Raw genomic sequence first — 21,299 nt, forward strand, 5'->3', positions numbered from 1 at the left:
TCCACCTGGACCCCCCGAGGTGCTGGAGAAGGACCCCTAACCCCAGTGGATCATCAGGACATAGCTGCCATCCACCTGGACCCCCCGAGGTGCTGGAGAAGGACCCCTAACCCCAGCGGATCATCAGGACAGAGCTTCCATCCACCTGGACCCCCCGTGGTGCTGGAGAAGGACCCCTAACCCCAGAGGATCATCAGGACAGAGCTTCCATCTACCTGGACCCCCGAGGTGCTGGAGAAAGCAAAACGGCGATCAGGAACATCCTCCACCCAGACCTCTGCTCACTGCCGTCCTAGACTTGTGTCTTACTTTCAGAATTAGATTTTGTATGTGTCCTTTCTTTAATAGATATCTAACGATTATAGCTTGAGTCTGTCTGATTCCCCAAACAGCTGCTTCTATATACTTGCTGCACATACAATACAAATAAACAACTCCATAAACACACTTTTGCTGATATTTGTGTTACTGCTGGTGATGTTAAATAACATGATTGATTTCCTCTGTCTCAATGATGAAAGTTATAATAATAGAAGACATGAAGCTGCAGAGAGAGGATGGATATATTCTCACCTCTACTTTGTGATAACATGAAAATACAATATTAAATTGTAATTGTTAAACACATTGTTTATTTCATTTACTAAGGTTTTAACCATTATTTACAACATGTGTAGGCCTACATAAGCAGTGGAATAATAGGGTATCTCTAGGTCATTAAACTGTCTTCAGTTTAATTTTATTAATACAAAAAAAAGGTCATAGAAAATGTTTAATTCAACATTTTAAGTATTTCAGCAGAGCGGGGGGTCACAGTGCTGCTGGACTTGGAGGTGCTGACCTGGGGTCAGTGGGACATCATCTGGGCAGGGTTAGGGGAAGAAGGAGAATATAAACTGTTATAATCACAGCTATTATGATTAGAACACTACTATTGTTGATAATCAATCTATACAACATGCTTTTGTTCATTTAAAAAAAAAAACAACATAGTTTTATTAGTACAGAAAAATTAAGACTTATTTTAAATATTAAATAATATTAAATTACATCAGCTATATATAATGTACTTGTTAACTTATTAATGTAACATTAGTGGGGGCTAAAGGAACAGCTTCATCGTATTTAACTGGCCATGGTCCTCTTTAATTCATCGCCGCCGGTGATCTCCAAAAAAATGTAAGATGTACAAGTAAAGTTTCTGGATCCTTTTCAGCTGAGTTAGAATTTGCTAGCAGGCTGCTGGAGCAGCGCAACCGAACAGCGCGTATCACGTGACGTAAATACGAAGCCCTCCGTAGGCTAGACCGTCTAATTTCGTAGGCCGGTCGGTCCAGCCTACCCGGTCTACGTGGGCTGGGTCCTCCGTGGACCGTGTAGGCTGCGTACCCCGAAGGATACAACCCCTGAATTGAGACACGGCCAAACTAGTGACAGCCACAACCGGGAGGCAGCAGGGAGGGAGACAGAAGAACTGCCTTACGTTACGTTACGTCACGTCGGCGCGTCGTCTCCCGCTCAGTCCGCGTGACTGAACTCCGTTCCCTGATTGGCGGTTTTCAAATCCATCGAGTGTAGCTCATTGGTCTGTTTTGAACCGCTGTTTTCCTGCAAGCAATTCAAAAGAGTCAGTCAGCATTCAGCAGCCGTCTGTGTGCAGAGTACATACCTCATCAAACGACGCACAGTCAGGTAACTATTATTTTAATTGTATACAGGTTTAAATATGAACTGAGCTATTCGTCAGGTCAGTTGAAAACTCGGATAATTTGCATCTGGCCTGAAAAACGGTCAGCTGCCACCTGAAAACGAATAGAAGGTAACGTTTTAGCATTAGCTAAGCTAACGTTGGTGACCTTACGTTGCTTGCTCAACATAAAGAACATTGGCAGTTTATAGTATCAAATCCATAAAGGTAACCTCTCACTGTCGTTATTCTAATAGAAACAAAAGCTTTAGTTAACAGCTAACGACTGGGGCAATGTAAACCGTGTTCTGAGCCATATTCATCTAAAGTAACGTGTAATGTTAACTACACGATTATTCTACCAACGTCCGTTTATTTAGGCTTTTTAGTAACTAATATCTCCAAGTTAAAAAGCGTATGATACATATATGTGTCCATGGCTGAACTAACAGTTAGTTACACGGTGTCTTAGCCTTCGCATTCTAGTTCGGTTTTTTAGGCCACATTGTAGAGAAGAGTCACTTTGACTTTAATATGGTAGTTCACTGATGTGATTAAAAAATGAGCTGGGAATAACTGATGATATCTGGTGCAATGGCACTTTTGACATGACAGGTTTTGTTTTTTTCAGGCATGATGGAAGACTACTTGAAGATAGAGAAAATCGGAGAAGGTTTGTCTATATTTGTATTCCCTTCAACTATGTTGCTTCTGCTGCCTGTCTGGGGAAGTACATGTACATGATCACTTAGCTCCCTTCAATTACATTACATTACATTTAACCGACGCTTTTATCCAAAGCGACTTACAATAACTGCGTTCGACCAGGAAGACACAACCTTGAAGAAAACAGAATCATATAAGTACATCAGGTTTCATAGAGCCAAACATTTCAAGTGCTACTCAACTGGCTTTAGATAAGCCAGTCCTTTATTAGTATATAAGTGCTTTGTTCCCATTGTAGATCCTATAATCAACAAGTTCAAGACTAAAGTATTTTTTCCTAAAGTCTCTCTGGCTATGCTTGAGAGAATAACATAACTGTGAACATGTTGTTGTGCAGGTACCTATGGAGTGGTGTATAAAGGCAGACACAAGGCCACCGGGCAGGTGGTGGCGATGAAGAAGATCCGCCTGGAGAGTGAGGAGGAGGGGGTTCCCAGCACTGCTGTCAGAGAGGTGTCTCTGCTGCAGGAGCTCAAGCATCCCAACGTAGTGCGGTAAGATGGGTCACACAACAACAGAAGTAGAATAAGTACTTAACCAGGTGAAAACATTGAGACAAAATCTCATTTACAATGCTGACCTGGCCAAGAAGGCAAGGCTCTCGACTAACTTTTTTCACCATCCTCCCAGAACCTTCCCGAAATTAATGTGGACCGTCCCGAATTTAAAATGTTAGTTTTTCTACATTATCATTAGTTAAAATCATTCAAAGTGACCTTTAACATAAACAGGGTGTCCGCGGGGTCTTAAAAAGTATTAAAAGTTGATAAATCAATTTAGTGAAAATTAAGGCTATTAAAAAGTATTAAACGGCATTTTCCAAGGTATTAAGAAGGTCCACAGCAACGACAACATGAAACACCCTTTAATTTACTGAAACCCCCTCAAGGTGGCCCCATGCATAGTGGGGGGGTTTAATCTGCTGGTGGTACCTGAGAGATATACAGCAGGAGAACACGCCGTCCACTGCGGAGAATAAACAGAAGGGCAACCATGACAACCATGCTCCGGGGTCTTCTTCGCTGCTTTTGGTGTATTTTGTGGCGGCAGCAGCGCCACTTACAGGCCTGGCATATGTACTACAGCGTTTCCAGCATTTCCAGCGGTCTAGTGTGAACGGACACGTTAATGAATCGAATGCGTGTCAACGGAAGACTTTTTTGCGTTTGCGTATGCGTTTTACTGTATGCGTCCTCGTTGGGCCGGGGTCTAAGCCAAACTATATCCGGTCACAGAGATCTGCTATTTTAAAGTAAGGTCAACACATATTGACTCTAAATATAGTCTATATTAAGAACGAGAAAAGTCTTAACATATATATCGTTTTTTGTAAACATATGACAAATGTGTGAGGGTGATGACGTCAGAGCATCGTCCTATGTGCCGGGCTTAGCACCGGACAGCCCCAGCCCAATTTAACCCCTGGGTATTTGTGAGGGAGCTCCTATATGGCATTACCCCGCTGAAGCTCACCAAAGTTTAATATATTTCATAGTTCAAAGTTTTGTCAATTGTTTTGTTTATTGGTCAAATACTGGTTTCTGAGGAGTTTGACTGGAATGAAAGAGCACAGAGTCCAGAAGCAACAAAGCAGCATACTGCATTAAACCTGACCTTCACAGAGAGGTTGAAGTTCATGTGGAGAGGAGGCTTCAGTAGTCTGTCTGCACTCTGTTTAGTTGTGCTATCTTACAATCAATCCGTTTAATACCGGGGCTCGGTACCCATCCCTACATGGGGAGAGGCGCAGCATATTGCTAAGGACTAAATACGATGGAGAGTTCTCATCTCAGCCTTATTACCCATAGGGGAAGAAGAGGAGTAAGTAAATAAAGAGGCCGGCGCTCCAGGGTCTGGTTCTGCTGTGCGTTTTTGTGATTAACGGTAAAACATTTCAGAATTCCTCCACGGGATGCCATTGTACATCACTCAACCCGCGAAATACACACACTCAGTAGCCTACATAGCTAGACCTGCGAATTTGCGGGCCAGGAATTTGCGGGCACAGCTGTAGCTACTTACTGTGTGTGTGTGGGGGTATTTCGCGGGTTGCTAAATGTTTTGTGTGTGTTTATGTTGACAAGGACGTTTAATAACTGTGTGCTACACAAAACGTGCAGTCGGTTTCATTTTCATCGCCGTTTGTAGTAGAGTTAGCAGGGTATTTTTTATTTGAACTCTCGTCCCAAAATAATTTTCTATCCTCCCCGACACTATTTTTTTCGACGATGGGACGTCCTTAAGCTCGAGCCCTGCAAGAAGGCAGCAACGTTACACATTCTTACACATAACACAGACATATCAAATACAGAAAACTGTATCTGGTACTTATGTAAAAGTACCACAGTGCAGAGTCCTGCACGGGTCTGATTTTCAAGACCCGCACCCGCGACGTGCAATACCGAACCTGCCCCGCTACCCGCACATATTGCCAATTAGTTCCACAACCCGACCCGTTGGCACAAGATCCGCAACCCGACCAGAACTCGCATATTAATATGATTAATATGAGCAGTGAAAACGTGCAATTATTAACACACGCAGTTGCATATTTGTCTCAAAAAGCGTGGGATGTTGGTTATTTTCTCCATCTAGGATGACACAAAAGCCTCCCAGACGTTGGATTTCTCTCTTGAGGAAGAGTTATTGAAAATGCTGTATTCTCCGCTAGAGAGCTTCACCTCAGCCATTTCGAATGTGGCGCGCTCAGCAGCAGATTGATGCGCGGTCCCGCGGGGGAGAGGTCTGAGGATTTAAACATTAAACTAAATTATTATTATTTTAATATATTTATTATGCAACACCCGCGACCCGACCCGCATCATCTTTGTTTTACCCAGAACCGAACCCGGAAAAAAGCGTTTGAACCCACCCGCGAATCACTTTTTTTGCGGGTCACCCGTCGGGTACCCGACCCGATGAGGACTCTGCCACAGTGGAGGAATACTCTGTTACATGTCAATTCAAAATGTTACTCAAGTAAAAGTAGAAAAGTATTCTCATCAAAATATAGTGAAAGTAGCGACAGTAAAAGTAGTGATTGTGCAGATTGGTCCATTTCAGAATAATAGATATGATATGTTTTATAATGATTGATCATGAAAGTGTTCTCAAAGCTGGTGAAGGTGCAGCTAGTTTGAATGGCTTTGTATACTGCAGGGTAGCTGGTGGATTTACTCCAGGTGGAACTAAAGTCTGATTCAACACTTGATTAGATTTCACATCATTCATCCACATCTGTGAAGTAACTAAAGGTATTAAATACATGTAGTGGAGTAGAAGTACAGACTAGCATAAAATGGAAATACTCAAGTTAATACTATAGGTTCCACATGAAACATAAAACAATTAAGGACATTATACATTATATTTACAGGATACATTTACATAGTTATAGACATTTACAAGTGCCCATAGTATCAACAAGCATTTCATTTAGCCTAGCTTTAAAAACATGCAGAGGAATGAGATTGCTCAGTTTCAATTCTTGCTGAAGATTGTTCCAAGCAAATGGAGCTGCGCACATAAAAGCTGTCTTACCTAAGACAGTCCTTGCTCTTGGCACATCTAACAATACTACATCATGCGATCTCAGACAATAGCTGCTTGCAACTCTCTGTGTTATCAGAGAGCAGATATAATACGGGAGTTTACCCAACAAAGCTTTATAAATAAACGTGTACCAATGACTGAGCCTCTGTACAGTAAGTGATGGCAAACCTGCCTTGGCATACAGGGTACAGTGATGAGTAAGTGCTTTACAATTTGTGACAAATCTCAGTGCGCTGTGATAGGCGGCATCTAACTTGTTCAGGCAATAGGCAGGTGCATTCATAAACAACAAATCACCATAGTCCAGCACAGGTAAAAAGGTCACAGTGACTAGCCTTTTCCTGGCTTCAAAAGAGAAACAGGACTTGTTTCTGAAAAAGAAACCTAGTCTAACCCTCAGCTTTTTAAGCAGGTTATTGACATGAAGTTTAAAAGTAAGACAATCATCAAGCCAGATACCTAGGTATTTATAACTGGTAACCACTTCAAGTACTTGTCCTTGCATAGTAACAACATCCAAAATAGGCTCTGGTGTCTTTTTAGCTTTTGAAAATAGCATTACCTTGGTTTTATCAACATTTAAAATAAGCTTAAGTTCAGCAAGCTGAGTCTGAATAATGTTAAAGACAGCCTGTAATTTAACACCAGCCTCCTTAATGGAGGGACCTGCACAATACATCACGGTATCATCAGCATAAAAATGTAAAGTAGCATCATCCACATTTTCACCTAAACTGTTGATATATATGGAGAATAAAAGTGGACCTAAAACAGAACCTTGAGGAACACCATTAGCAATGTTTAACCACTCAGAAGACAGCCCATCAAAGTGAACACATTGGGACCTTTCAGATAGGTAGTTCACAAACCAACCCACTGCATGGCTGGACATGCCTATACTGAGTAGCCTCTGCTTTAAGATGCGATGATCAACGGTGTTAAAACGCTTTGGAAAGGTCAATAAATAGAGCTGCACAACTCTGCTTATTATCTAAAATACTTGTAATGTCATTCACCACTTTCATTGTGGCAGTGATGGTGCTATGTTGTTTTCTGAAGCCTGACTGATATTTAGACAGGATATCATTTGTACATAAAAACTCCTTTACCTGTTCACTCACTAGGCGTTCGAGCACCTTCGCCAGAACTGACAATTTAGAGATTGGCCTATAGTTATTTAAAATAGTTGCCTCCCCTCCTTTTAGTAAAGGCAAGACATAAGCTGACTTCCATACTTTTGGAATTGCATTTGTGCTGAGGGAGAGGTTAAAAAGAGTAGTAAGAGGAAGAGCAATAAAATCTGCAGCTATCTTTAAAAAGAAGGGTTCTGCGTTGTCCGGGCCAGCCGGTTTCTTAGGATCTAGCTTAGTTAAGGCTTCATGAACAACATTAACAGTAAAAGGAGTAAAACTGAAAGGGTTTTCCAGACCACATTGTTCAGAGTCACATATTGGGGTGTTCACAGAATCAAACATAGAACCGCAGGACACAAAATGCTCATTAAAGCAATTTAGCATAGTAGCCCTGTCCGATATAGAGCCAGATGCTGTGGTAAGGCACGGAGGTAGCTCATAACGATCTCACCGGTGGATATCGATTTTATGGCTTTCCAAAATTTCCTAGGATTATTTAGGTTTTCTGTGGTAACTGACAAATAGTACTTCGACTTTGCACTTTTGACATGTGAAGTGAAGCTATTTCTTAGCTGCCTAAAACGCAGCCATTCTACCTCTGAGCCTGATTGCCTAGCCTTTGCCCAGGCCTTGTTTCTCTCATGAAGGAGACTGGACAGTTCAGCAGAAAACCAAGGATTGTCTCGTCCCTTCACTCTAAATTTACGCGGGGGTGCATGTCTATCAATGATCTCCATAAAACCAAGATAAAAATAAGACCATGCGGTTTCTACATCAGCACACAGATCGATTTTTCCCCAATCAAACCCAAACAGATCATGAACAAAACCCTGCTCCACAAAATGTTTTATGTCTCTCTTAATAATAATACAAGGTTTAACCTTTTGAACCTTAGTGTCCCTAATTGTGGCTACAACACAGTGATCACTCAGATCATTCGCAAACACTCCCACAGATAAGTATTTATAGGGAGCATTAGTTAAAATGAGATCAATCAAAATCTCCAAGTAGCACTATTTCCTTGTAGTCTAGTTGCGATAAAAGATTTTCTAGCGAAGACAAGGAGTCCTTGCCAGCTGAGGGGGGTCTGTAACAGCCCACCACCATGACCTGTTGCCCCTTTGCCACTTCTATATTTAAGGCTAAAAATTCGAATTGCTTACTGATAGATTTGGAAACTACAGCGGTTACACTGAACTTATTCTTAACATAAATGGCAACGCCACCACCTTTTATTAGGCCGGTCGGAACGATACACATTATAACCATTTAAGGCAATGTCAGAGGCCAAAATAGATTTATTTAGCCATGTTTCTGATAAAACAATGACGTCAGCGTCAGTCGAGCTCGCCCAGATGCGGACAAAATCAGCAGGAGTAGCAATCTGACTACTACTGGGTGGACCAGGGTTAGGTTGTACATTTCCTGACAGTAATAACAACAACAAAACCAGGCATATTTTCCTCTTAAACGACACGCATACATTGTCATCTACTTTAGAAACACTGGAAGAGTGTGATTAGAGCTTATGAAGCAGTCCTGAAGAACCATCATCGCAGGAAAACAAAAAAGACAAACAAATTTTGTCGAGCAGATTGTCTGTGACAAGGCAACCGGTAATTGTTTGTGCAACACATCCGAACCTTTGCAGGGGATGCCCACTGCGGGTGGCAGAACAGACCTGAATCCAGTAGACTTCTCAGAATGACTAGAGATCTTCTCATAGTCCAAAACAGTTAACAGGCACAGCAGAATCCCGATATGGGCCATTTTCCCAGACCAGCACACAGTAACCGCGATGTTCCTGGAGCAAAATCAGCACAGCAGCCAAGGACAGGCAAAAACAGCAGCGTGGAAGTGCTCCGGTCCCTCCGTGGTATCCCCGGGGTGAAAGCAGGCCTCTGCAACAGCAGAACCAGGACAGGTGGAAAGCAGGCCCCAGCTGTGGTAAAATCCTCCTCCGCACAGCAGCACACGCCCGGTGGAAGCAGGCCAAGCCCGAAGCGTGGATCCACTCCGTCTCTCCGCGACGACTCCGGGGTAAAAACCTCTCCAGTATAGCCGTATTCTACAGGTGGGAGCAGGCCTCCTTAGATCACAGATCACAGATCACAGAAAGCAACAGGTGGAGCCGCTCCGTCTCTTCGCGACGAGCAGGCCTCCGTAAATCGCAGATCGCAGGCAGCAACAGGTGGAGCCGCTCCGTCTCTTCGCGACGTCTCCCGACGAAAAACACCTCAGTACAGCTGTACTCGACAGGTGGGAGTAGGCCTCCGCAGATCGCAGACAACTAAAACTACTACTTGTATAAGCAGGGATGGCTAAAAGTTTGTAAGCAGGAGAGCTAGATGCTAACAGATGCCAGATGCTAACAGGTAGTGCGAGCCTGTAGAAATTGCGACTGCCTCCAATGACGAGGCTTGTTAAATGTCTGACAGGAGAGCTCTCCTCCACCCTGGTTGTAGAAACATCTACTTCTTATATCCGTTAGCGCAGCTAGCACCAGATTCTAATAACAACAGCGCCGGTACCGGTTCGCTCGCTCGCTCTTTGGCTGTGAGCTGCGGGTGCCTGATAAGCCAATATCCCCCACTTTCATCACTTACAGCGCCCATCGTACAGGGCAAATGGAAAGTGTAACCGGGGTGAAAAGGGTGTTACATTTACTTAATTATGAATGTTGTTACATCAAGGCCGAAAATGTGGATGAGCACCAACGGTCAAAAATGTTTTTTCCCTCCCAGAGCTACCAGCGCAGCGCCCCCCAGATTTGGCGCCCTAGGCCATGCCAGAAATCGGCCCTGCCTAGTACATACAGTGGCAATGTCTCAACATTTAGCAAAAATACAGCTTTATTGAACATACAGTAACACAATACTACAAATCCACATAACAAACAATCAAAAATGAAAAAGGGTCGCCACTTATTATTTTAAAGGTCCCATGTCATGGCCATTTCCACTGATCATAATTCCATTGTTGAGGTCTACTAGAATATATCTCTTCACACTCGCATATCCACCCTGATCATTATCCATCACACATCCTCTGTTTTTATTTATTTACAAAAGAAATTGTATTTTTAATCTACTCCTTAAATTAATATTACTCATTGATTGAGTTTTAAAAATAAATATGTATTTTAGCCAGAAGAATAGTTATATTTATTACCTGTGTGCGGTCTTCATCTAAAAGCCCAAATAAAATATTAAAGGGTGTAAATTCAATATTTGACGCCAAATAATTTGCGAAATATGATTTGTGTGGAAACATTTTCATTATTAAGATTTTTATTTGAACTTCTTTTCTTTTCTCTTTCTCGACTCTCCTTAGCAACGGTCATTACAGTCCTAGACAGCGGTCTGTTCTAGTGGATTAACAACGTGTCACATGTTCTGAATTGACCAATCAGAACTTTATTTAGCCCCCGTATTGTTTATGGTTGAATGTGATGCTTAAGTGGGCCCTGAGTTGAAAAAGGTTGGGAATAAACCAGTCATTGTATTTATCCCAGACTCCTGGATGTTCTGATGCAGGAGTCTCGTCTCTACCTCATCTTTGAGTTCCTGTCCATGGACCTGAAGAAATACCTGGACTCTATCCCCTCAGGCCAGTACATGGAGCCTATGCTGGTCAAGGTACCTGTGTTTGTGATCAAACTCTATCAGCAGTTCTTCTTTGTCTTTCAGCTATATTATTGCAGCTCTATGTCTTTCTTTTGAATTAGATTAAGAAATGAAAGAAAAACCACAAGAAACATTGTGAGCTAAAATGCTTCAAGTGTAACGCCATCTCCCAGAGAAATATTTTTTGAAATGCTTCAATGTTTCTCAAATTATACTTTAAATGCTATACATATGATATAAATGTGCAGCTTTTAAAAACATCCATGGCAGTGTTTCCCCTACCATTGTAGGGGAAATTCAAGGTGTTTAAAAAAACAATTATAATTTTGTTTTATTTTTATATATATAGCAACTAATCTATATCTACTGTCACTATTCACATTGAACATGTGCTCTTTTATTAAATAAACTATATTAAAATAAACTAACGCTTTCATTTTAAGTTGTGAGTTTAGTGTTTTTGACCCTAAGAAACACTTATGCATTAATCAATAACAATAGTCCACAGCTCCTCTCTCTGCTCTAGAGGATTTAAAAAAGCAATAAACCTAGGGGAAACACTGCATGGTATAATGATTTCAGCTACTACATGCTATTTCTGTACTGCTCTAAAATCTTTGCTGCCACAGAATCTCACCTGCAAATGAGCAATTACCAAAGTAGACATGTTACTGATAACAGGTTCCCATGGTAATGTATGCATCTTTCATCACAATAAAACAAATAATTAGCAAAATAAACTAAATGATTATGTTTAAAAACCTGTTCATTTGAGTGATTAAGTATATTTGTACACCACCTTGGAAGTCCCATTGCGAGGGACAAGAAGCAATGGGACTTTGTATGATTTAAAGAAAGTAATCTCTGTGGAAAACCAATGCTAATAATAATTACATGTTGAGTTTAGTGGGATGATCTCAACATATTAACACCACTTTATGATTTTTGAAAAGTAACTGCTATTACGAAAAGCTAACATGCTTTAAATGACCTACAGCACAATCACATGAATGCTCATACCACTAAGCTAAAGGCGGCTAATGTATGATGAGGTTTAGTGGTCTCATTTAGAAACATGTTGGCAACCACTATTTTTTGTGACAAGTAGAAGCTTCTAACATTCACCATTGGCGAATTAACTCGCATGTTTAAGGTGATAAAAAAAAAAGTGAAAATATTTTCAGTTTGTGTTAACTACAGACCTTATTTTGGGAATCTTAACTACAAACGCGTTCAAAAATACGTTGACTTCTAGATGAGAACCTGGAAGTTATAAAATGCTAACTCATGTCCGGCTTTAGGACTAATCCCTGCACCACTCTATTGGCAAATATGCTGCAGCTATCATGGTATTTTTCTGCTCATTCACTCTCACACTGGTAACCATGTCCTCCTCCCTTCTCCACCCTATAGAGCTACCTTTATCAGATCTTGGAGGGCATTTACTTCTGTCACTGTCGCCGTGTCCTCCACCGAGACCTTAAACCCCAGAACCTTCTGATAGACAACAAGGGTGTTATCAAGCTGGCCGACTTTGGCCTGGCTCGGGCATTTGGTGTTCCTGTCAGGGTCTACACCCATGAGGTGAGAATCCATTCACACAGCACAGGATTCATGGAGTGAAACTGCAATGTCGAAGTGACAAACAACAAGCATCCTGCTTCACAATGAGCACTGTGCCAAGTGAACTCTTGTTTGTGTTCCAGGTGGTAACTCTTTGGTACCGGGCTCCCGAGGTTCTCCTGGGTTCCCCCCGATATTCAACCCCCGTGGATATTTGGAGCACTGGGACCATCTTTGCTGAGCTGGCCACTAAGAAGCCTCTGTTCCATGGAGACTCTGAGATAGACCAGCTCTTTAGGATCTTCAGGTAGAGCATCAAACATCTGCTTCATGCATGTCCCTATGTTAGTATCTCACTTCCAAACATGAAGCAAAATGTGAAAAATCTGCAAGTACATGAGAATAGTAAGTATCTGCTATTGAAATCTAGTACTTACAGTAGTGATGGGCTCTGACGTCATCTAATCTACATGTACGCATAAATAATCCACACACCCAAAGATATCTCACTGTTCCTTCTTTACTGAGACTGGATGGATATCTGTGCTGATTCCAGGATGTACACGCATCTGCTGTGCAGTAAATGCAGGCAGTGTGGCAAATAACACCATGTTTTATCACTCACTCTGTAAACACACAAATGCAAAATTTAGTATTTTTCTTCAATACATAAAAAGGCCCCCTTTTACACAAATAAAATGAGTGGGTTTAGCATTAACTTGCCAATTTCAGCAACAGTTGGCTTCAATAGTAAGCCTTTATTATGTAGACTGAGCCTGGCATTTCCCTCCCTGAAAGTTCTGAACTCTCCAGAGCCTTGTCCCCGGGACAAAAACTGCTTAACACCTGAGGCTTTCATTCGTATACTGAAGAATGATTCCTCCAAGCTCTCGCTCCTGAGGGTCCCGGTGCCCTGAGGCCCACCATGTACCCCCTCTGAATCCTCTCTTTCTATTCTCTCCAGGACCCTGGGAACCCCCAACAACGACGTGTGGCCAGAGGTAGAGAGCCTACCTGACTACAAAAACACCTTCCCTAAATGGAAGTCTGGCAACCTGTCGTCAATGGTGAAGAACCTGGATAAGAATGGCCTGGACCTCCTGGCGGTAAGGACATGAGTTAACAATATATAAAAACATAACATCTGAGGACAACTACTGAATATAAGTTAGGAACTATTTAGAAATTAAAGCAACTTAAACCAGCCTCTCTCTGACAAAACTAACACTGTTCAAAAATCCTGGATGCATTATAAGAAGTGAAAACATTTCCTACCCGCCCCACAAACTTTCCATATTTAACATTGCTAATGGAAAAAATTGATTTGATTTCCGTAAACACAGATGTTGATACATGTTGTGGCACCAAGGCTAATGGTGCATTCAGGTGCTCCTCTGGGGGGCTCCATTTTATGTGTTGGGCAGGCACGTGCACACATAGACATCAAAGTGGGCTTGAGCCCCTGCCCTTTTTCTTCCTCCAGAGAAAGTGCCCTTTTTTCCCCCTTTTATTTTTATAAATGAATATATATATCTACTGCTGTTTGCGCACAGTTTCCCTTTCCAAAAATATATTGATTGAATACAAAATTAAAATATCAGGACGGGAGATTAGACTGAAGTTCCGATGCTCTCTCTACCCTCCCTCCCTCTACGTCTCGCGCACAGCGCTGTGGACAGTCATCGGCAGTCACTTCCGACAGACAGGTAGCAGCACCTCCCACTTTACAGTCCCATGTTATGCCGGCTTTTCTTGTCTTGTTTGAAAGTGAGTGGTGATGAATAAATGACTAAACTGCCAGTGCCTCGAGTTTACAGCTAATTAGCTAAAAGACAATAACAAATATAGTTAACTATGGTATGGCTAATAGCTAATGGATAAGTTAGCTCAAGGTTTAGCTAAGACAATTTATCATGGGCATACAGGCTAATGTACTGCACTTAAAGGTGGGGTAGGTAAGTTTGAGAAACCGGCTCGAGATACACTTTTTGTTATATTCCATGGAATGCTCTTAACATCCCGATAGCGATGCAAACTTATCATTTGCGCGTTCGTGTGTGTTGGAGGAGGGGCTCTGTAAGGAAGTGGCAGATTTTTTCGGGTTGTGTATTTTCAAATTCTAGCGCACTCGAGCTGGTTTCTCCAAAATGACCTACCCCACCTTTAAGGGGAGACACGTAAAGCGAATATAGTAAAACGTGTATCTAATAACGTCATTACAATCGCCACATTGATATGCAAATTAGGCATTAACTAGGCTTAATTAAAATGCGCTAATTTGCATGCAGTTACCAAGGCATTGCAGGTGAAAAGGATCAAACAAAAAAACACATCACCCCACAACTTTCCCAGATAGTTACTTACGTCAAGTCAGTATTTTCCCCTGAAATGTTATGTTTAGATGCAGATTAGCTTTAAGTCTATAGATGAATTCAGACATGCTAAAACTAACACCATTTATATGGGTTTCTTGGAAGTTTTATTTCCATTAGAGTGAAAGAAAACATGGAAGCAAAATAGACCAAAATAACAAGTACATGAAAAAACGATCTTTTTGCCTGTAATGTCCTTAAACGGTAACTTCATAATTTGTATTGTTGGCTGCTCATTTAATAATTAATAATTGTACTAGTTTGTTGTCTGCTCTTGTGCGTAGTGAATACTAAAGAAGACCATTGTCTCTGTGTTAGCTGATTATTTTGTAGAATTCTGTTGAGTATTAAACAATTGCGTGAGTGTGAGGGTATTAAAATACATTGGTCAGTAAGTCAGAGATGTGCAACTATATTTAACTTTTTGTTTTAAAACACTTTTTATAAATGATTATGAGAAGTACCCTTTTTCTCACTTGAGCACCCGCCCCCCAAAATGTCTGTGCACGTCCCTGGTGTTGGGGATTTGTTCTCCCAAATTCAGTGTGTTCATCAGCTCTTTGTTGTTTTGAAAATAACATGTACGATAAAGAGAAGGTGATGTATTTTTTAACATTTAATTTAGTCCTCCATGTTTCTGCGAAATACGATCTCAAGTTGTGTCAGGGTGTCCGCGGGGTCTTAAAAAGTATTAAAAGTTGATAAATAGGGTTGGGTATCGTTTGAATTTCCACGATTCTGATTCCGATTCTACTTTTCGATTCCGGTTCTTAACGGTTCTCGATTCCGATTCTTTGAGGGGCCGGTAAAAAAATGATACATGCTTCTTCCACCAAAAAAAATTACATTTATTCGAGAAACTTTTACACAGGTTAGTTTCCAGTAATATTCACATTAATCAGTCTGTTTATATTCACTGCTATGTAACTGTAACCTGAGAACCACTGAAGCTACAACAGTCCAACTTTTAAAGGAAACCCCCCCCCCCCCCCCCATTTAAAAACAGTTCTTGTTGAGAAAAACAAGCGTATCTGCCTTCTCAGGCATACCGGGAAGAAATGTTTGAACATTTTAAAGTAAAATACTTCAATCTGGTGCACTTTAAGCAGAATTACTAGAGACTAGATCTAGGGGGTACAACTCTAAACACTAGGGGTGTAACGGTTCACAGAAGTCACGGTTCGGTTCGTACCTCGGTTTGGAGGTCACGGTTCGGTACGGTTCGGTACAACAAGAAAAAGCAAAAAAAAAAAAAAACTCTTTTTTTAATAATGAACTGTATTAAACAGTTAAAAACAAACCATACACAGTACACTCAGATGGCCATATTATCTATAATGGTTGATGTCAAACAAAAAGGTTTCATCAAGCTGTAAAACTAAAAAGAATGTCTTGAAAATATGACATCATAAATAATAAGAAAGTGTTTCAAGAGCGCAAAGTCGTTGAAAAACATATGCCAAAAGCTTCCGTTATTTATTTTGGTCTCACGGCTTTCATGTCTATTGGTTTATAAAAACAGCGGGGATCAGCTGCTGAACTGCTGCTGTCTTTTGCCGGGCTCCGGTGATTGGCAAATCTGGGTGATGCCTTCTGATATGATTTAGCATGTTTGGCGTGTGTTCCCATTAGCATACCGCACCACTGTAGAACAACGGCGACACACCGTCCTCGTCCGATCCACCACTCGTACACTCCATCGTTATTGTAGTCCACAGGGAACCCGAAATGTTCCCACACAGCTGATTTAAAAGAAGCAGGTGGGTTCTAGCTCCTGTGTTATCTGAAATCGCCATACTAACTTTTCTTCTTGTATTTTGTTCATTTTGTTGTTGTGTTTCTTCTTGTTCTTCATTTGTTGTTTAAGGGCGGCTGGCAAACAGCTTTTAGGCGCAATACCGCCCCCTGGATTATATATAGTGTAGTGGATACTGCCCTGAATGACAGACTTTTTTCCCACTCATTAAAAAAAAGGCGTATTCGTCGTGTGCCGAACCGTGACGGTACGGGACGAATACGGATACCGTTACACCCCTACTAAACACCCATATGAAAAAGATCGGTTTACATTTTAATAATCAAATAAGTATGTGAACATAACCAATAACCTACAACAAATACAACAAATAAATAACAAATACATGTAACGTATTTTATTTTTGTTGTTCATTCATATCTTATTTTACTATTTTATTAATGCATATTTTTGTATCTCTCCAGTTTAAAACGATATGTCTGGTTTACTGTCCTATAGTATACATTGGAATGATTTCAAACCTGTTTTATCCCAATAATTATAAAGGAGTGCCTTGGAAATATGTGTTTACATAAATTGTGATCAAAACGTTTGAGACCCACTGAGATAACTAAGACTAAATTGAACTATCTAAACACTCAAGAGTCCTTTACCTCACTGAGCTGTAGTTATCAGTCTGACTGGAGAGGACTCTCCCTCCACATCATTGTAGAAACATCTTCTTCTTCCGTTAGAGCAGCTAGCACCAGATGCTAATAACAACAGCGCCCTCCCTTTCTCCCTCGCTCGCTCCCACGCTCACTCGCACTTTGGCTGTGAGCTGCGGGCGCCAGATAAGCCAACAGCCCCCATTTTCATCACTTTCAGCGCCCATCGTACAGGGCAAATGAAAAGTGTAACCGCGATGAAAAGGGTGTTACATTTACTTAATTATGAATGTTGTTACATCAAGGCCGAAAATTAGGATGAGCACCAACGGTCAAAAAAAAAAAATTTCTCCCAGATCTGGCGACCTAGGCGAACATCTATAACGCCGGTGCGACGGGCCGGCCCTGGTCTCAGGTTACGCTGTAGGAAGTGTAGGTACAACCGCAATGTGTGGGTTGTTGTCGTTGTACTATGGGTACAACGCTACACTTTGGGTACAGCGCTACATTTCCCGCCCCTTCGCAGTCATACAGTAGGCTACGGAGAGCGGCGAGAAACATTTCCTCAGGCATCGAAAAGCGGAACCGAAATTCACATTTCTAAATGATGCCGTTGGAATCAAGATGTTGGAACCGGTTCCGAACCGGTTCTCGGTACCCAACCCTATTGATAAATCAATTTAGCAAAAATTAAGGCTATTAAAAAGTATTAAACAGCATTTTCCAAGGTATTAAATGTTGTAGCTTGTTTTCAATAAGTATATGAATCGTCCAAAGAGGTTGTATTCTACAGTCTGCCTGAATGTAATCATTGCGTAGGTGTGTAGTGTGATTCTGTGTAGTTTATTTATGGCATCCCGTTGGATTTGACGTCATCTGAACAGGACATCGCACGCTCACTGCTTGATAGCGCGCAAAGGCCCGTTTACGCCGGTTGTTAAACAACATCGTTATGGGGAAATGCAAGTCTGCGTCCAAATGGTTGGAAGATAAGGAGGAAGGACAATCAATACTGTATATCAGAGGTGCCCAGTACGTCGACCGCGGTCGACCGCGGGGGCAATGCTGGTAGATTTATAATAAAAAAATAAAATAATCCAGCTCCGTTAAAATAGACAAAACAGGTTTTGATCCCTCCTCCCTTGGCCTCCCTGCCACTTAATTCAGGAGTTTACTTAATTGACAGAAAAAGCGACCTATCGCTTTCCAGTCTGTTAACCCAGAATGCAAAGCGATACAAAATCAGTCAAGTGCCAGCAAAACTCAAATTAAGTTAAAGAGACAAACCAGAGACAAACAACAAAATGAGTGCGGGACCGAGCAAGAAGCTAAAGACAAACCACTTCCACCCAGAATGGGAGGAAGAATATTTTGTTGTGATGTCACATTCAAAGGTTATTTGCCTTATTTTTAAAGCAAGCGTTGCTCTGCCAAAGAAAAGTAACGTGGAGAGGCATTATCGGAGTGTTCACAAGGCATATGAAAGCGACTTCCCTCAGAGTAGCGAGTTGAGAAAGGTCATGTATTATTGCTACAAAAACATTATCTCAGTCTTAGTGTCGCCAACTCGTTTCTAATATGCAAAAAGTCAAAGAAATGCGTCTATGGTCGGTGTATTTTTGATCTTTCCAATCCAGACGAGATCTCTCTCTCCCGTCTGTGTGCGAGGGGGGCGGGGCAGTTTACACACACGCAGCTGCTACATGCAGCAACACACGGAGGAGATGGCGGAGAGAAGCGCTCCAAGGTGTGGTTAAATGTTACCCGTCTTGAGGTGGACAATGCTCCTTGCCAAGAGAGTTTAGCATGTAAGGGCGGTAACACGAGCAATGTGTCTAAACATTTATCAAAAGTGCACCACATTCAGACGGAGGAATGCACCGGATTCCACTGTCTTTCTAGCAGCTCTGTAGCCCCATCCACGAGTAACGTTTCCACGTCAGGTGTTATGTATGCTAGCAGCAACACACGGAGTTAACTCAATTATACAAACATGGGTTAATGATTAACTGAGTTATTTATTTAGTTAAAGTTTCAGCTATTCTGTTTACAGTTCTGTCATCAGATTATTTAATACGATTTGTTAAAACATTGTTGTTTCTTTTGATGTGAAATATTATTTATTTAATTTAAATAAAAAGCAATGTTAATTCTGTTCACAATTTGTTAATTTAATAATATATGTATTTTTGAATCAAGTATTCATCTTTATTGTCTTCATTGTTAGTTTCCACATGCCTAAAACAACCTCAAGCTAAATCTAAAAGTTGATGGCTAAATAAGAGCGTTTGAGAAATTGTGCAAGGCATACATTAATAGTCCGAATAGTCGATTAATCGTTTCATTAATTGATAGATTAATCTATTATCAAATTAGTCGTTTGTGGCAGCCCTGTTGTAGTTATCCCATGTATAAATAAAACGTGTTATTCAGCAACCCTTGCAATTTGGGATTTTATTTTTGGTTGGTAGACCTCGGTGAGCTGGTCATTTCAAAAGTAGCTCACCAGCCAAAGAAGTGTGGGCACCCCTGCTGTATATAGTCAATGTGAGGTAAAGTGTGTCGCCAATGTAACCGGTTAAAACTCAAAGTGGCGATGAGGTCTTAAAATGTATGGAAAGGGTCTTAGAAGAGGTCTTAAAAGGTCTTACATTTTACTTCAGGATTCCTGCATATACCCTGCAAATGTGTTTTGTTCCAACTTGAAGGTGCCATTAATGTGAATATTCTTTATTTAATGCCTCGTCTTATGAATTGATTCACTTCAGAATGCAATTATCTTTTTTTCCTGGCCCTCGGTCACCCTCCCACCAAGTTTCATGAAAATCAGACCAGCCGCCAATTGAATAGCCCTGCCGTACATGCTAGCAAAAGACAAGACGTACCAGTCAGCTTCACAAGTATAACCTCCTGTGGGACAACTGACATTAACAATGGCCCACAAATGATGCTTGAGATTGGATCAGGACAAACCTTGTTTAAACTAAAATATGTTTGGAAAACTTCCCGCAGAGTTCTAAAAGCTCATGGTGCTGCACCTCTAATCTCCTGCTCTTGTCTCTTTACTGCAGAAAACGTTGATTTACAACCCTCCCAATAGGATCTCAGCCCGTGAGGCCATGGCTCACCCATACTTTGATGACTTGGACAAATCCACCCTGCCGGCTGCCAGCATCAACAAAATATAAAACCGACAACAACATGCAAACCCATTCATACCCATTGTGAATTCCCATTTTGTAAATACTTATGTGTTAAACTTGTAGACCTTTTTAGTCAAGTTGTGTCTTTCAACAATGTCTTTTCAATAAAACTGCACTTTCTGTGACTCCAAAACTTAACCCTTAATGTTTGTAATTTTCTCATAACCTGGTTTTAAAATGACACATTTGCGAATGCTACGATAAGGATCCTCGGAAAACCTGAGGCCTGGGTTGCAGTCGAATAGTCCATTTAGCTTAGGAACCTTTCTAACGGAGTGAAATGACCCGGAAGTACGTCAGTGGCAGTTCGAATTCTCTAGATCAGTGCTTCTCAAAGTGTGGTCCGCGGACCACTGGTGGTCCGTGAGTATATTGGTAACATTTCACATTTTTAATAAATACATTTAAGTTTTCCACAATGGAGCGAGCTTAAGTTTCATTTTCACAATTGCATGATATAGGCCAGCACAACACCTTCGTCACACATGTTGCCACTTGTTTGTACCATTTTCAGGTGATTTGTAATCTGTTCTAGAAAAATGATGTGTTTTTCGATATTTGTGGAGTTAGGTGGTCCGTGAGTGGTTTTTATTGGTTAAGTGGTCCTTGGTATGAAGAAGTTTGAGAAACACTACTCGAGATCAGTGGTTCCCAACCTGGGGGGTGCACCGAAGATCGCAGGGGGTGCTCCAGGCCTCAGATGATTATTATTTTATTTATTTTTTACATTTAATTGTAACGCAATACATGATTGTCGCTAATAATTTAAAAAAAATTAAATTAATTTTTAATAAAAATTCAAGTTGGTAGCTAATAAAGGCATAAAAAGACAGAAATGTGTAATTTTTTCTTTAATAGAAATGTTTCTTCTGCCCGTAAAGTATCCAAACCGGGCTTGTCTGGATAAGCGCATTTTTAAAACATTGTCATTGACCATGCCGGTTTCAGTTGGATTATTTGTCACAGTTGCTTCCGATCAGATCACTCTCAGATCGATTATTCTGAGATAAAACTCCCCTCACTCCGACAGAAAC

General features: G+C 41.1%; 1 protein-coding gene across 1 annotated transcript; it reads left to right on the forward strand.

Moving 5' to 3' along the window:
• The first annotated feature begins 1,569 nt into the window (after positions 1-1,569).
• On the forward strand, positions 1,570-20,403 carry cdk1 (cyclin-dependent kinase 1). Its single transcript, XM_034195868.1, has 8 exons — positions 1,570-1,692; positions 2,319-2,360; positions 2,751-2,907; positions 10,613-10,736; positions 12,138-12,308; positions 12,431-12,594; positions 13,252-13,393; positions 20,134-20,403. Exons 2-8 carry the CDS (start codon positions 2,321-2,323, stop codon positions 20,248-20,250), a joined length of 915 nt encoding a protein of 304 aa, XP_034051759.1. The 5' UTR covers positions 1,570-1,692; positions 2,319-2,320; the 3' UTR covers positions 20,251-20,403.
• The last annotated feature ends 896 nt before the right edge of the window (positions 20,404-21,299 follow it).

This window comes from Gymnodraco acuticeps, unplaced genomic scaffold (genome assembly GCF_902827175.1).
Source record: "Gymnodraco acuticeps unplaced genomic scaffold, fGymAcu1.1, whole genome shotgun sequence".
Lineage (NCBI taxonomy): Eukaryota > Metazoa > Chordata > Actinopteri > Perciformes > Bathydraconidae > Gymnodraco > Gymnodraco acuticeps.